General features: G+C 35.7%; 1 protein-coding gene across 3 annotated transcripts in view; it reads left to right on the top strand.

The window, feature by feature from the left end:
- Positions 1-16,666, top strand: part of BANK1 (B cell scaffold protein with ankyrin repeats 1) — a 280,340-nt gene that overhangs the window by 127,369 nt on the left and 136,305 nt on the right. For all 3 annotated transcript variants that reach the window (XM_038582025.1, XM_038582024.1, XM_038582023.1), the window contains exon 7: positions 847-1,043. In XM_038582025.1, coding sequence (XP_038437953.1) covers positions 847-1,043 — 197 coding nt within the window. The remainder of the gene's footprint in view (positions 1-846; positions 1,044-16,666) is intronic.

Raw genomic sequence — 16,666 nt, 5'->3', positions numbered from 1 at the left:
AAAATATTTAAAAATATTTATAAAAGTACTCACCTGTATTTTCTGTTGCAGTTCCTTTTGAAACAAAAATTTCACATAAAGATCTAATATAACCCCTCCAGCAATTATGTGTCCATTTCACCTTCAGAAGGAAGCAAACCAGGCATGGCAATAGAAAACACAGAAAGGCTTTATAGATGGACCTATTTTATATTGTTTTTTAGTGTTTTGCTAATGTTGAAATATATTCAAGAGTTACTGCAATATGATATTTTTGTTCTATTTTGTTTTATATTTAAGAGGTTGATGTGCCTTTCCTTTTTTTTTTTAATTTATTTTTTATTGGTGTTCAATTTACTAACATACAGAATAACCCCCAGTGCCCGTCACCCATTGACTCCTAAACTTACCCCACAGGTAAGACTGAGGCATTAATTTGTTAATGAGAATATTAGTTTATATTTATTGTATGATGAGAAATAGGAAAGAGATGCATCATTGTTAAAATGACTGATGGTAGGGGGCTCCTGGGTGGCTCAGTCAGTTAAGCGTCTGCCTTTGGCTCAGGTCATGATCCCAGGGTCCTTGGATGGAGCCCTACATCATCGGGCTCCCTGTTCAGTGGGGAGTCTGCTTGCCCTTCTGGCCCTCACCCAACTCCTGCTCTCTCTCTCTCTCTCTCTCTCTCTCTCAAATAAATAATAACTTTTTAAAAAGCCACTGATAGTTTCTTCTATGCAAAATGACACTGAAAGCCTGTTCTACTTTGTAAGAATTACTTTTAGTACTAGATTGTGTTCAACTTTTTCTTATGGAATTCCAGACATGATAAAAGCATATTAATCCTATTATCTCTTATGCTTACAGATACTCATTTCAAAGAACTTCCAACTCTTCTCCACTGTGCAGCAAAATTTGGTTTAAAGAACTTGGCTATTCATTTGCTTCAATGTTCAGGAGCAGCATGGGCATCTGAGATGAAAAATTTCGAGGGTTCAGATCCAGCACATATTGCTGAAAGGCATGGTCACAAAGAACTCAAGAAAATCTTTGAAGACTTTTCAGTAAGGTTTTTTTTTTTTTTCCCCATTTTATCTCGAGAACTCTTTTTATAAAGCTTGTGTATATGTGTGCGTGTGCTCTTTTGGAAATGATGCTATTGCTCAGCAAGTTTGTAGTGTCTTTTGGTCCTGAGTCATTCACTGTGTTAAAAGCATTTTGCAAGATAGGTCAACTTGTTTTAGTATCACTATAAACCAGCTCTGACTCCACACTTCCTCCCCTAAATAGTCTCTTTTAAAACTTGTCTTTCTGGCTTCTATATAGCCTGTTCCATATTGGAGAGGAAATGGTGAAAAGGATATGAAAATCCATTACCTTTGTTCTTTCATTCAAGAGCTTAAGTAAGATACTATTACGCTCATGAAATCAGATAATAATTATTAGGTTAAAGGAATACATTTTGATAATCATTCAAAAAGTCTATTCCATAAAAAGTTAATTCATGTTAAATTTGTTTCTCATATGTGATTCCTTTTCTCTCTCTGTTAAATCTCAGATTCTTATTATACAGGTTGAAGTCCTAGATTTCAGAAGGACATTAGTTTAGAATTAGTAAGAATACAGTCAAGGTAGATTTTGAAGAAGGGGATACTACCTTAGTATATAGAATACACTTTGTCTTTTCGTAATCAACCTTAGAAGAGAAATTATTTCCTCTTGTAATAGGAGAAACATATGCACATTTTGCTTAAGAAAGTGAATTATGCTTCTGATGGCTCTTTGGAAAATATAAGACAATAATTGTCTTAGTGAATATGTCAAAATTTGTCTTTAGATTCTCAGAAGATAAATAATTTTATTGCTGATGAACAGTTAACATAGAACATTGAAATGCCGTGGGGAACAGTTAACATAGAACATTGAAATGCCGTGGGTCACTTCTGGTTTTTTTAGCATTCATTCTGATTATTAAATGAAGTCAATGTAATATTGGACTTTATAAACCATTGATATTTGACTTCCAGAGAGTGAAATGACAACCAATCTAACTTTTTCCCCACTTTTAAGAAACAGAAAAATAGTTCTAAGAATAGTATAGCGTGGATTTCATTCACAATGAATTACAATAGGATATCTTTGGCTTGTATTTAAAATAAATACAAAAATGAAATGAAATGAAATGAAATGAAAGAAAGAGAAAGAAAGAAAGAAAAAAGAAAGAAAGAAAGAAAGAAAGAAAGAAAGAAAGAAAGAAAGAAAGAAAGAAAGGCGGTTTTGTAATAAAATTGAAGAGGTTCCTATTTTTATTCTATATCCTTCATATCAGGAATAAGAATTATTTTTATCCCTAAAAAGATTTCAGATAGTAATTCTCAGATATCTAATGAGTACATTCATTTAAGTAAGTATCCACTCTATGCATCCACTCACCAGTGCTACATGGTATGCATCTCCATTAAGTCAATGAATCAATTTAGCCTTGAGCATATTTGCCTACAATACTCTTGTGCAGTACATCTTGGTTGCCTGTCTCAATTTTCTACAGCCCTATTCTCAAATTTTTAACCACTGGTGGACTGAAGTTAAAATTTTCTGTGAAAGTCTTTAGCATCCATGGTTGCTTTCTAAGATAAACCCTGATTTTCAATGAGTGATACTTCCACTTGTCCTTCTCCAGTGAAGACCCAGCTTTTAACAGGTGCAGTCCCCCATAGATAACATGACACTAGATAATAATGACAGTAGAGATGAACATAAATTCAAAGGTAGCATTTGATGGATATAGGAAATAATTTTCTGTTTCTCTTACATCCTCTGGGTATTTGCACCTCTGCTCCTGCAGTAATAGCAATGATACAAGTTGATGGTATTATAGTATTATTACCTATGATAGTACTGAAAACATGAAAGAAATGTCAGTGTTAATTAGATAACATTCTCAAAAAAATGAAAGCTATTCATTCATAATGAAGAGATTCTGTGTTCTAATCACATTCTGATCAATCTAAGATTGTCATCACTATGTGTTCAAATTTTCCATTAAAAAGACTTTCCATTAATTATTGTTTCAATGGACACTGAGCCTCCTTCCACAGTTTGGCTATTGTGGCCATTGCTGCTATAAACATCGGGGTGCAGGTGTCCCTGCATTTCATTGCATCTGTATCTTTGGGGTAAATCCCCAACAGTGTGGAAGGAGCCTCGGTGTCCATCGAAATATGAGTGGATAAAGAAGGTGTGGTTTATGTATACAATGGAATATTACTCAGCTATTAGAAATGACAAATACCCACCATTTGCTCCAAAGTGGATGGAACTGGAGGGTATTATGCTGAGTGAAGTAAGTCAGTCGGAGAAGGACAAACATTATATGTTCTCATTCATTTGGGGAATATAAATAATAGTGAAAGGGAATATAAGGGAAGGGAGAAGAAATGTGTGGGAAATATCAGAAAAGGAGACAGAATGTAAAGACTGCTAACTCTGGGAAACGAACTAGGGGTGGTAGAAAGGGGGGAGGGCGGAGGGTGGGAGTGAATGGGTGACGGGCACTGGGGGTTATTCTGTATGTTGGTAAATTGAACACCAATAAAAAAAAAATCCATATATTAATGAAAAAAAATAATTATTGTTTCAGAATTGTTGAAAGGAGTAGATATTTTTCAGGTTTGAGGTTTCCAATCCAATGAACCATACAGAAGAAATATATATTTTAAATGCAAATTCATTTTGCCCTCAAATGATTGACTGATGTGTTCAATTCTTCCTAATATCCCATCATTGAGACACTGTTAATTTTATAATTTCACAGAGAATTACAACACAGTGTGTTTGGTCAGCTCTGGATAAAGTGGGTAGAAGGAAAAAGCAATTGTGATTTTTAATAATACAGAGAAAAAAAACATTGGCAAGCATTCATAAGCAAATAAATGCCATCCATATCTTAGTGAAACCATATGAATAATAAGGAAAAAGAAAAAGAAGAGAAGAGCTTCAAATCACACCTCTTACATTTCTTCATGACATTTTTCCTTTGAGAAGCTAATAATTTATACAGAATATACGAGCAGAATCTTTTTATTGTGAATGAATAGCTTTCGTGTTTTGAGAACATTATCTAATTAATACTTACATTTATTTTCATATAGATGATAATACCATTTATTTCTAAAATCCATAAGGTCTTTCAAGTAAATTACTCTATATTTGGTTTCTGACGATGTCTCTGAGACATTACTCTGAAAGGTGGATGGACAAAGAGGATAAGGCTTGGTATTTAAGTCCACAACTGAATGTGAACCACTCAACAGAGTTTTAAAGAAATCCCAGACTATTTCAAATAAAAAATAGCAATATTGACAATTCAGCTTTCTGAAAACTTAATCTTTTAAATAAAAAAATACCTGAAAAATTAAAAATCAACTGGAACTTGGCCACAGATTAAGACATACTTTGTGATTCAACATATACAGCAAAAATTAGAGTGCATTTTAAGCAAAATAATATATGATATTTCCTTGTATTATGTAGAATATTGTCACTCCATCCATCTCTAGTTTAACTCACTTAACAAAATGATGACATCAGTGTGTAAATGGATAGGGAGTTATAGATATGTCCTTCTCTATTAGCTGGCAGTGGAGTTGGAGAATAGATGTTTATTTCTCTTAGGAATAACGTTCAGATTATTATCTTTTTTCTTACGCCACAGTGTTCACTTATGTAGTTTTATGTATATGTGAATAAGATCTTAAACATAAATCATTTTCAGTAAAATTAAGGAAATAGAAAATCAGCTTTCCATGTACTTTCTCTAGCTGGCTTTTCAGAAGGACTTTTCCCTGGAAATATTTCTATTGCTCACAGCTGTGATGAGATTCCTGGGGCATCTTACTCTCATTAACCCATCCCAACGCTGCTCTCTGACTCTGTAGACAGTGGCCTTATGTGTGAGTGTGTGTGTGGGAGAGAGAAAGAGAGGGAGATGGAGAGAGTGAGCGAGCGAGACAGATTCCTCTATGGTCTGTTTGACAATAACCCTGGACTTTCTTTTCAAATGGTCCAGGGTTTAGAATGAAGGTGCAGAGAAGTAGATGCTGAAGCATCTTGAGCATCCCTTCATAAAGCAATGATTGACTGACTGGGATAAAGAACCTATTACTCAGAAGTTAGACTTTATGTTTAGGCCAGAGAACATCACTCTTCTTGACTCCTTATATCTCTCTGTATTAGCATTGCTCTCTCGGTGCTTTACATGGTATTTGCTCTCTAGTAGATTGTTCATTTAATTTAGCATATATTAGTACATACTAATTCAGTCTAAATAGCAGCATACCCTGCTTTGCCGGTGCAGTTTTCCTTTCTTTTTTTTTAAATAATAAATTTATTTTAATGGTGTTCAATTTGCCAACATACAGAATAACACCCAGTGCTCATCCCGTCAAGTGCCCCCCTCAGTGCCCGTCACCCATTCACCCCCACCCCGTGCCCTCCTCCCCTTCCACCACCCCTAGTTCATTTCCCAGAGTTAGGAGTCTTTATGTTCTGTCTCCCTTTCTGATATTTCCTACCCATTTCTCTCCCTTCCCTTCTATTCCCTTTCACTATTATTTATATTCCCCAAATGAATGAGAACATATAATGTTTGTCCTTCTCCAATTAACTTATTTCACTCAGCATAATACCCTCCAGTTCCATCCACATTGAAGCAATGGTGGATATTTGTCATTTATAATGGCTGAGGAATATTCCATTGTATACCTAAACCACATCTTCTTTATCCATTCATCTTTCGATGGACACCGAGGCTCCTTCCACAGTTTGGCTATTGTGGACATTGCTGCTATAAACATCGGGGTACAGGTGTCCCGGCGTTTCATTGCATCTGCATCTTTGGGGTAAATACCCAGCAGTGCAATTGCTGGGTCGTAGGGCAGGTCTATTTTTAACTCTTTGAGGAACCTCCACACAGTTTTCCAGAGTGGCTGCACCAGTTCACATTCCCCCCAACAGTGTAAGAGGGTTCCCTTTTCTCTGCATCCTCTCCTACATTTGTGGTTTCCTGCCTTGTTAATTTTCCCCATTCTCACTGGTGTGAGGTGGTATCTCATTGTGGTTTAAGAAGCTTTTGCACAGGAAAGGATACAGTCAACAAAACTAAAAGACAACCTACAGAATGGGAGAAGATATTTGCAAATGACGTATCAGATAAAGGACTAGTTTCCAAGATCGATAAAGAACTTATTAAACTAAACACCAAAGAAACAAACAATCCAATCATGAAACGGGCAAAAGACATGAACAGAAATCTCACAGAGGAAGACATAGACATGGCCAACAAGCACATGAGAAAATGCTCCGCATCACTTGCCATCAGGGAAATACAAATCAAAACCACAATGAGATACCACCTCACACCAGTGAGAATGGGGAAAGTTTTACTTTCTTATAAGCCTAGAAGCTGATAATGGGAAATGGGTTCCCTTTCCCTCCCACTGTTAGGTGCACAGGGGGTGCTCAGCATGTATTTACTCATTGATGAGGCAGAAGGTAAGTGTCAAATTGATCTCACTTACCTGATAATATCCTTAACTAGGTCCCATGATGCAAATAAAATAATTGGTTATATTCTCTTTATATTTTTTTAAAGTTCAGTTTTAGAGAATTCCTGGACAAATATCCCAACTGCTAACCTCAGCATATATTTTTTATAGGCCAGCCTACAATGAATTTTAAAATTTTGGCTTTTGTTCAATATTGATGTTCTGTTAGAACCAAAGAACCTGGAACAAGACACATAACTGAACTTGACTGCATGCATTACACTTTCATGTTTCAGTTATGCTTTTGGAACTACCTAGCAACCTCTTTCTAAAATCCCATTAGATGCACCAGAGTGGCAATTACAGAATTTTACCCTTCTGCAAGTCTGCAAACCCAGTTTTAATACTCTAATTCTGCAGCTCTTAGCATTCCTTCAACTGCCATATCCCCTCTCATTTGCCAAATTTTCCGCTTTTCTCTTCACATAGGACTTTGAGATCCAGCCAGCTCTGGATTTGAATCTTGACTTCATCAAATACCAAGTTTGCATTCTTGAACAATCTCTTTGCTTTCTCTTGGCTTTAGTTCCTTTATCTGCAAATGGAAAAAATAATTCCTTACAGAGTGTTTTTAGGACTTGATGAAATAAATGTGAAAGTATTAAATCTATAGTAGATCCACAATATCTACTTTGTCCTTTGGCTCAGGCTTTGGTATTGGTTTCCCTGACACTGCCATTCTCCTAAATCTCCACTGACCCCTTATGAGCTTCTTCTCTTACCCCAAACAGCTAAGGTTCTTCCTATATAATCTTTTCTTATGATTGATAGCTAAGTCATTGTCTTTAACCTTGGCCTTTATCTTGACTTAAGACTCCAGTTACAGTTTGCAAGCATTGTTATCTTTGATGTATTTGATTCAGATGTGGGAAGTCTTCGGGATCCTCACAAGGGTCACGCCCCTGCTCATGGTGGCTAAATGGTCTTTAAAGCCCCTTGTGACCTTATGTTTTTATAATCATTTGTCTTCTAATTTCTCAGAAACCTTCCAAACTTGAGTTCTTTTGTTTTTCTCTGGTTTCGTTAAAGCCAATTAGCTTGTGTAGAACAGAATAGTCTTGAGCTGTCACTTACATGCCTGCTGGTCAAAAGGAAATGCAATTTCAGTGAGTGCAAAATTAATCACAAATGTTAATTAGAGCAATCAGTATTGACACCATAGCTTTAGAGGCTAGACCTCATGAAATAAACACAATGACATTATGCTTTCAGAATGAAAAGTATACAAAAGCAAATGAATTGAAATTTCATTGAGAAAATACGAGTCTTGGAAATTCTTGTCTATTAATTGGCTTTGAATTTCAGTCATTTTTGATGCTTTCATGTAATCCAATGTAGATGGGATATATACTTTTCTACTGGTATTGTGGCATGGTTTCTACTTTGTATAAAGCCCTCTCCAAGGTCAGATTATATATGAGAAAAATGCAGAACCACATATATTTTTAAAAAAGGATATTCACCAAATATCATAGCTCTGAGCCAGGCAGTATGATTTCTTCATTTTCCTTATGTAGCAACACCTTCCTTGTGATATATATGGATGTGAGAAATTAAAGATTATGTCTGACTTATTTTGCCTCCAAAAATATAATATAAAAGAAAAATAGATGGTACCTGTTGAAGGCTAAATCTTGGATTTGTTTTAAATAAATTAATTAACTTTCACTTGGTCCAGGAAATCAATAGTCTCTTTAATTTTAGTTTGGCAAGTCAACTCATTGACTTATTCAACAAATATTTATCAAGTACCCATTAGGTATCAGTATTGTTCTAAAAACTAGGAATTCAAAACAGACCAATTTAAACTCTACCAGGAAAAAAAGACAGACTATAAACAAGTAAATAATTAGGACATACAATGTGTCAAGTGAACATTAGTGTTTAAGACCAAGAAGAAATAGGAAACACTACATTGAGTTGAGTGATATGTGGGGAGAGTTTTGGGCAGAAATTTTGAAATGAGTAGGGAAGTCCTCACTGTAAAGGCAGCCTTTGGGTAACAATTTGAAAGCTATGAAAACCATGCAGATATCTGGAGGGAAAGTATTCCAATAAGAGAAAACGAGCACAGCAAATACAAAGACCTGGAGGCTGGTATGCCTGGCATGTCCATAAAAGAACAAGTTGGCCAGTGTTACTGAAGCAGAGTAAAAGAGATAGAAAGAGAATAGTAGGGGCACAAGGGTGGCTCAGTGGTTGAGCATCTGCCTTTGGCTCAGGCCATGATTCCAGGGTCCTGGGATCAAGTCACGTATCAGGCTCCCTGCGGAGAGCCTGCTTCTCCCTCTGTCTGTCTCTGTGTCTCTCATGAATAAATAAATAAAATCTTTAAAAAATAAAGAGAAAAGTAACAGTGTCAGAAAGGTAACAAAGGCCACTATCTGTAAAGCACATAGGCAATGGTGAGGATTTTAGAGAATAAAAGCCATTAAAGAATTCTGAAGAGAGTATGATGAGTTCTGATTTAATTCTCTGGCTGCTGCTTTGCCAACACACAGTCCAAGGCAAAAGCAGGAGGGATGAGAACTGATTGGAGACCATCTCAATCATCCAGAGTATAGATGACAAAATGAAAGCAGGTTAGACTAGGATAACAGTAGGAGAGACTGTGGAAAGTGGTCAGATATGAAATATTCCAGTATTTTACAGAAAAGCTAAAAGATTTACTGATTATTAGGCAGCAGAATGTAAAAGGAGTAGTTACTGATGTCTCCAAGGATTTTGGTACAAGGAATGAATTGCTTGCTATGTAGTGAGATAAGGAAGATTGTGTGAAGAAGCAGTTTGCTGGGGAAGATCAGTAGTTTGGATTTGGATATGTTAAAGTTTAAATACCTACTAGATATTGCAAAGTTTAGAAGTTAAGTTGATGAGAGTACGAGCAGAAAATAATGAGCAGCAGCCCTTGAAGTAGAAAGAGACATCAGAAAATCTATTGACTTCGAAGCTGAAGGGAGGAAAAATTTCAAAGAGGAAGTAGTCATCTATGTGAAATGCTACTGACAAGTTAACTAAGATAAGGACAGAGAATCAGCCTTTGGGTTTAGCACTGTGGTCATCAAGAGCAGTTTGTGGGAAGTACTCTGAGGGCGGGAGGTGCAGTCAGAGATGTGGGAGAGAAGTAATAAAGCCTTGACATGATTAGAGAGTCAAGAGAGGAAAGGAAGAGTGAAATTGGGGAATCATGAGTATATAACAGTTTTATGGGGTATTTTGCTGTAAAGGGAGGAGAGAAAACATATTGTAGCTAGTAGGGAACATGGGGTCAATAGAGGTGTTTGTTTTTCATTTTTTTAAAGATTGAAGAAGGGGCACCCAGGTGGCTCAGTCAGTTAAATGTCTGCCTTCGGCTTAGGTCATGATCTCAGGGTCCTGGGACTGAGCCCCGCATCGAGCTCTCTGCTCAGCAAGGAGTCTGCTTTCCTCTCCTTCGGCCTGCCACTCCCTCCCTGTTCATTCATTCTCTCTCTCTCTCTCTCTCTCATAAATAAATAAAATCTTGAAAGAAAATAAAGATTAAAGAAATTGGGGAACTTGGGTGGCTCAGTTAGTTAAGTGGCCAACTCTGGATTTCAGCTCAGGTCATGATCTCAGGGTCCTGGAATGGAGCACCATGTCAGACTCCATGCTCAGTGGGGAGTCTGCTTGAGGATTTTCTCTCTCCCTCTCCCTTTGCCTCTCCCTGACACTCTCAGTCTCTCTCTAAAGTAAATAAATAATTTTTAAAAAATGATTGAAGAAATTACACACTGTTAAGTTAGTGGGAATGACCAAGAAAGAGAGAAAAATTAGTGGTTCTGGAAAAGTGGGAAAGCACTGTCAAAACACTTTTGTATTTCTTAAGTAGGACAAGAAGGATGCTGATATGAATGATATGTGTGTATGTACATTTATGTGTGTATATTTATATATTTCTCCTTAAAAATTAATCTTAAGAAAAATGTCTTTCCAAGTGTTGAAAAAATGGAACAGTGATTCATTGGGAGAAGAGAAAGATTAAGGTAATATTTTCTAATGATGCGTGAGCGCCTGGATACTTTGGGAATGAGTTTGGTGACTATTTTACTCTAATTTAGTTTGTCCCAAATATGTCTTATTAGCTGTGTATGGAAACAAGTATGAAGCATATTCTATATTAGACATGCATTCCCTGACAAAGAGTTAGGAATCTCTGGTGAAAATCATCTAGAGGAGGAAACACACATGCAGCCTCCAGCTGGGATGAGTGTCTTGAAGAGAAAGGGAGCTACCAGGCATAAAAATCAGAGCGTTTTTCATCTGTCAGACATTAAAGTCCACTCACATTGACAAATCTTAAACTCAGATCCTCAGTTTGAGTCTGTGGCTGAGACTTCAGCCTAGACAAGCACATTTCTGCCTTTATTAGTGTTTAATTTGCTTTTCTCTGTACTGCCGAGCCCACTTATTCAAATGTGACTCTCACTAAAATATCAGTAAGCCAATTAATCCATTTCCTTAATGAGAACTCTCTATTACAAGAATGGGTTACTGCATAGATTTATATTGAATCTATCAATCTTGCATTTGGTGGGGAGAATGCCAATTATCCGAGCAATCTGGTTCATTACCACAGTATTGGACTGTTGCTGAACAAGTCTGCAGTCGATTACAATAGCATCGTGGGAGTGAGGAGGCCTTTGAAGTCAATTATTTGTTGAAGACCTATTACCTATATGGTTGGGCTAGAAGCTCTATGCAGATTTCCCTGTCCTGTGTTCTCCACTACTCTTTGAGGGACTGTTATTTTTTTTTTTTTACATTTTGGGAAATGGAGGCTCATAAATTGGAGTCAGTAAAATTTGGAGCCAGAATCTTTATCAGATGACTTCCAAAAGAGATGGCTAGCCATAAAAATAATAAGAACCTACTAACTTTAGGGTCTCACTATGTAAATTCTGAAATGATTAGAATGGTTCTTCCCAATTTTAGCATAGACTATAAGAGTGGAAGAGAGCCAGAATGATCTAGATTTTAATAAGAGTCACTGAAGGAGCCAGATCCTCACCTCCAATGCTCTCTGCGGTTAGCATTCCAACCTTATATCCATATAATGCTTCTAAATAGAATGCCAACGTCATTGTTATATTGTTATCATTATAATCACTCCCCTATATTTATTGAGCACTCATTCTGTATCTGATATAATAGGATTGTTAGAGGAAATAACAGAGAAAACTCTGTACTTTAATTTTTCTTTGAAATCTATTTTATTAAATATCAGAATGTTTTGTGGTTCAAATTATGTATATGAAAGGCCTTTGGAATTTATAAAGCTTATCATGATTTTTAAACTTCCACATGAACATATTTGAATATTTCAATCAGTTTGTGAGTTATTTTAATACTTAGTATTTTTTAATTACATATATTATACATGAATAGTCCATATTATGAATTTTTTTCTTTCCTGTTTAAGTTATCACCCCAGAAGTAAATATAACAAATAATATTCATCAAATCTCCTTTTAAACCAGTTTTACTGTAACATTCCCTCAAACAGAAAATGAATAAGTTTATGATGTTTTATTTTAGTCTATCTTCTATTTTTTTAAATAAATTTATTTTTTATTGGTGTTCAATTTACCAACATACAGAATAACACCCAGTGCTCATCCCGTCAAGTGCCCCACTCAGTGCCTGTCACCCATTCACCCCCACCCCCCGCCCTCCTCCCCTTCCACCACCCCTATTAAGTCAAAAAAGGTTTCATTTCCCAGAAAACCTTAAGTGTCCATAATCTGGGTAATAGAGATTGGCATTTAGCAACACTAAGCTAATGCTGGTAGCCCTTCCTAGTGCTTATATTCTAGTTGATTATGGATAGATAGTAAATGAATAGACAAGGTAATTTCAGAGAGTGGTATATGCTATGAATATTTGTAATTAAAGAAATAAAATTCAATTTAAATATAGTTAGAATAAAATGGAAGTCCGTCACATTATGCTTAATATCACATGTGTTATAAATATAGACCTCCACTTAATATTAGATCTTGTGGCATCTTCGTAAAATAATCATATATTAATATAATTCATTTATTAATAAATTCAAGCTTAGAATCTATTTCCTTTATCATACCATCAATTTGATAACAGTATATCAGAGTTTATACTTATGTATTAATGTAGGTGGATATGTGTTTAATATCTATCCCACAGAACTGTAAATTCCACAAAAGCATATGTTTGTTCACCACTGTATCTGTCATGCCCAAAACAGTGGCTACCTCGGTAGATGCTCTCTCTCACATACAAATATATACCTATCTGTACATTATATGTATTTGTGGCATAAAAAGTAATTGTTTCTACAAATATTAAGAATGTACTCTGTATTGAATATTATATTTACAGTAATACAAGACAGACAAGTCACTCCTCTCATGAGCTCACATTTAAATGGAGGAATAGACAGTGAACAACTGTTCTTTATTATCTATCCTTCAAAATTCTACCATAAACTTAACCCCCTATACAATCCTCAACAAGCAGTTAAGTACTTTGGAAAAAAGAACAGGTTAGTTTAAGAATCAAAAATAATAAAATTAGCAAAACTGTATACAAAATTTGATAAGTGCTAATATCTGTTTTACTGCTTTGTGATAAAAGCTAAGTTTTATTATCCTCATTTCACAGATAAAGGGATGTAGCATAGAGTGGTTAAGTGACTGCCCAAAGTTACATAGCTAGCAAGAGGTAGAGCTGAGGTTTGAATTCAAGCAGGGTAGCTCTAGCTTGCACGCTTTAACACTGCACTAGACTTTATCTCAATACTTCGGAAAGGCACACATAACCTTTTTTTAGCGTATTCTTTAACAGCTTATCCCACTTTAAATCTGACAGATCTTTCTGCATAACATTATTGTAGTACACCATATATGATTCAATTCAAATAGAAGTCTGGGTCCGAATTCAGTTTCACCTCTGTTCTATGCAGATGAACTAAAGTATGTCTAAAAATACAGAAAGAGAAAATAACAAATTCTAGTTTTAATAGGTCAAATTAAATTAACTAATGGCTTTATTCCTCTTCTGAACTATTTTATCACTATAGTTTTACTTCTTCTCAAGAGTATAGTGATGATTACTTTTAGGTCGACCTGACTGGACAATGGGTTGCCTAGATTTTGATCAAGTTTCTAGTGTGTCTGCAAGGGTATTTTGGGATGAGAGTAACATTTGAATCTACAGATTGAGTGAAGCATATTGCTCTTTTTAATGAATGTGGGCCTCATCCAATCTGTTGAAGTCCTGAATAGAACAAAAAGACTAAATCTCCTTTAAACTGGGATTTCAGCTTTTTCCTGTCTTTAAACTCAGACTGAAACATCAGTCCTTTCTGCTTACCTTTGCACTGGAGCTACACCATTGGCTCTCCTGGGTTTCCAACTTGCTACCTCACCCTGAAGATCTTGGGGCTTTCCAGGCATAACTGTGTGAGCCAGTTCCTTTATAGTTACTATATGTGTGTGTATATATATATATACACACACATATAGTAAATATATGTGTGTGTGTGTGTGTGTATATATATATATATATATATATATATACACATCATGTTGGTTTTGTTTCTCTGGAGAACTCTGACTAATATAAGTATTAATTTTATTTTAAATTTCTATGATTTTTTTTCAATCACTCAATAGTACAAATTAAGATAAGGAAATAATCTGAGTGCTAAATTAATCCTTTCATGTTCCTATCTGCTATTGGGGCTATAATCAGGAGAGTGAGGAGAGTGAGAAGAGTGAGCTGGAGTCCTAGAGATGAAGTAAGAAATACAGAGCCCCAGAAGCCAGAAAGACACAAGCAAACAGATGGACCTCAGACAAAGTAATAAAAATCCATAACAGTTCAGGAGTAGGTAACTAAAATGTTCTAGGAAAATATCATGAGAACCAGTTAAAATGTCTCCTTAAAATGCAATTTGTTAACTCTAGGTTCTCTCTCTCTCCTTCTCCCTTTGCCCCTCTCCCCATTGGCATTCTCTCTCTCTCTCTCAAATAAATAAATGAAATCTTAAAAAAAAAATACTAGCAAAAGATTTTCAGCTAATTACCTATAACCTCAGTAAAAATAGAATTCAGCTTTTTACCATATTCTGATTTCCTTAACTCTCTGGCAAGTAGATATGTTAAACAGAATTTAAACAATGGCCATATTATATATGTTTCTATAAGTGTGTAAATATGTCTATATAGATAATCCTTGACTTATGATGGTTTACTTACAGTGATTCAGCTTAATGAATCTTTTGGCTTTTCAGTGGTGAGAAAGTGATATGCATTCAGTAGAAATCATTCTTCAGATTTTGAATTTGGATCTTTTCCCAAGCTAGCAATATACAGTACAATACTCTCCCATGATGCTGGTGTCAGGGAGCAAGAATACTTGTCCCCTTTAAGGGTTCTTCTGGCTGGACTAAGAATCCAATTGACGTGAGACAGATTAAGAGGAGAAAATCAGATTTAATAGTATACATATGGGAAATCCACATCGACATGGAAATTCCACAGACAGGCAAAATGAAGTGACATATATTATCATTCTGAACTAAGGAAAAGGGGATAGGGGTATCGCGTTTCAGAGGAAAGAAAAGCATTTCGCAGGACAATAAGAAGAGCAGATGTTTGATAATTAGATGTTTGCCACGCCATACACATTCAGATCATTCAGATAAAATTTATCTCTGTTAATAACCCTTATTCTGGGAAAAACTCTCAATTTAGATTTTTCTATGTAATCAAGGGAAGGGCAAAATTTCTCTTGAGCCGATATGGTCTCAGTTGCCTTTGGCTCAAAATAATCCACATGACAGAGTGGTACCTTCTGAGGCACCTATCCCAAACCCCTTTACTGGGTAGTGGCAGCAAACCACTGCTCCCAGTCAGCCATGCCATGACCAGGGTGAACAACCAATACACTTACAACCTTTCTGTCCCCATGCAACTGTTCTGGTTTTTCACTTTTAGTATAATATTTAGTAAGTTGCATGAGATATTCAACATTTATTATGAAATAGGCTTTGTGTTAGATGACTTTGCCCAATTATAGGCTGATGTAAGTGTTCTAAGCATATGCAAGGTAGGCTAGGCTAGGCTAAGCTAGGATGTTTGGTAGGTTAAGTATATTGAATACATTTATTACCAATGATCTTTTAAATTTATGATGGGTTTATTGGGATGTAACCCCATTGTAAGTCAAAGATGACCTGTATGTGTGTCTTGATAAAAGATAAACTGAAGTATAATAAACATTTTAATAGTTTACTTGAGCAAAATTTATTGGAATTAAGCAGTGCCAAACTGGAAGTGGTTAGGAGCGCTCCACTGACAGAGCTGGGGGAGAGACTTTTATAGAGAAAAGGTGGAAGCTAACCAAGGAAATTATTGAATGGCTAGAGCCTAAAGCTTAGTCAGCTGTTTGTTATTAGTTGTCCATAGGTTTCGATTTTGTACTCTTGTGGTATTTTGTACCTTTCAGTTTGGGTTTGCCAAAAGTAGGTCACCATGACATTAGAGCCACCTCAGTCTAATAGCCCCCCCTTGTTTAATTAATTTAACAGTCTGAATGCATTCATAAAATTTCTCTCAGTTCCCTTGACTATGATGTCAGAATCTGGACTTTTCTAAGGGAACTTTTTTATGGTTTCAGATTAGTTGTTGTGTTGTCAATCCATTTTCTTAAATATTTATGAATATTTCAATAAATTGTAGTATGTCAGAAAGTGGAGGGCACCATTTTGTGAGGCACAGGTGTCTCCATAGAGCACAGCTTAAACAGCTTCTGAAAATAAACTAAAGATGAAATTATGGCTGATGTTGTAATGCATATTATCCACTAAGTGGCTGTTTCCTACTTTAATGAATTGCTATTCTTCTATGTCAATAGCATTTTTGCATTTCTGAAAGAGAAATAATGTGAGACCACCCGTTCTTCTGGGAAATATGTGTATGTACTAGAGAAGATAAAACGTTTTCAAATAGAGTTAAGCCTATCCCTCAAATATAGATAAGAGGCAAAATAATAGATTTTGAGAATGGGCAAAAATTACA

This window comes from Canis lupus, chromosome 32 (assembly GCF_011100685.1).
Source record: "Canis lupus familiaris isolate Mischka breed German Shepherd chromosome 32, alternate assembly UU_Cfam_GSD_1.0, whole genome shotgun sequence".
Lineage (NCBI taxonomy): Eukaryota > Metazoa > Chordata > Mammalia > Carnivora > Canidae > Canis > Canis lupus.
Note: the sequence above shows the minus strand (reverse complement) of the source record. Positions and strands in the feature narration are given on the sequence as shown.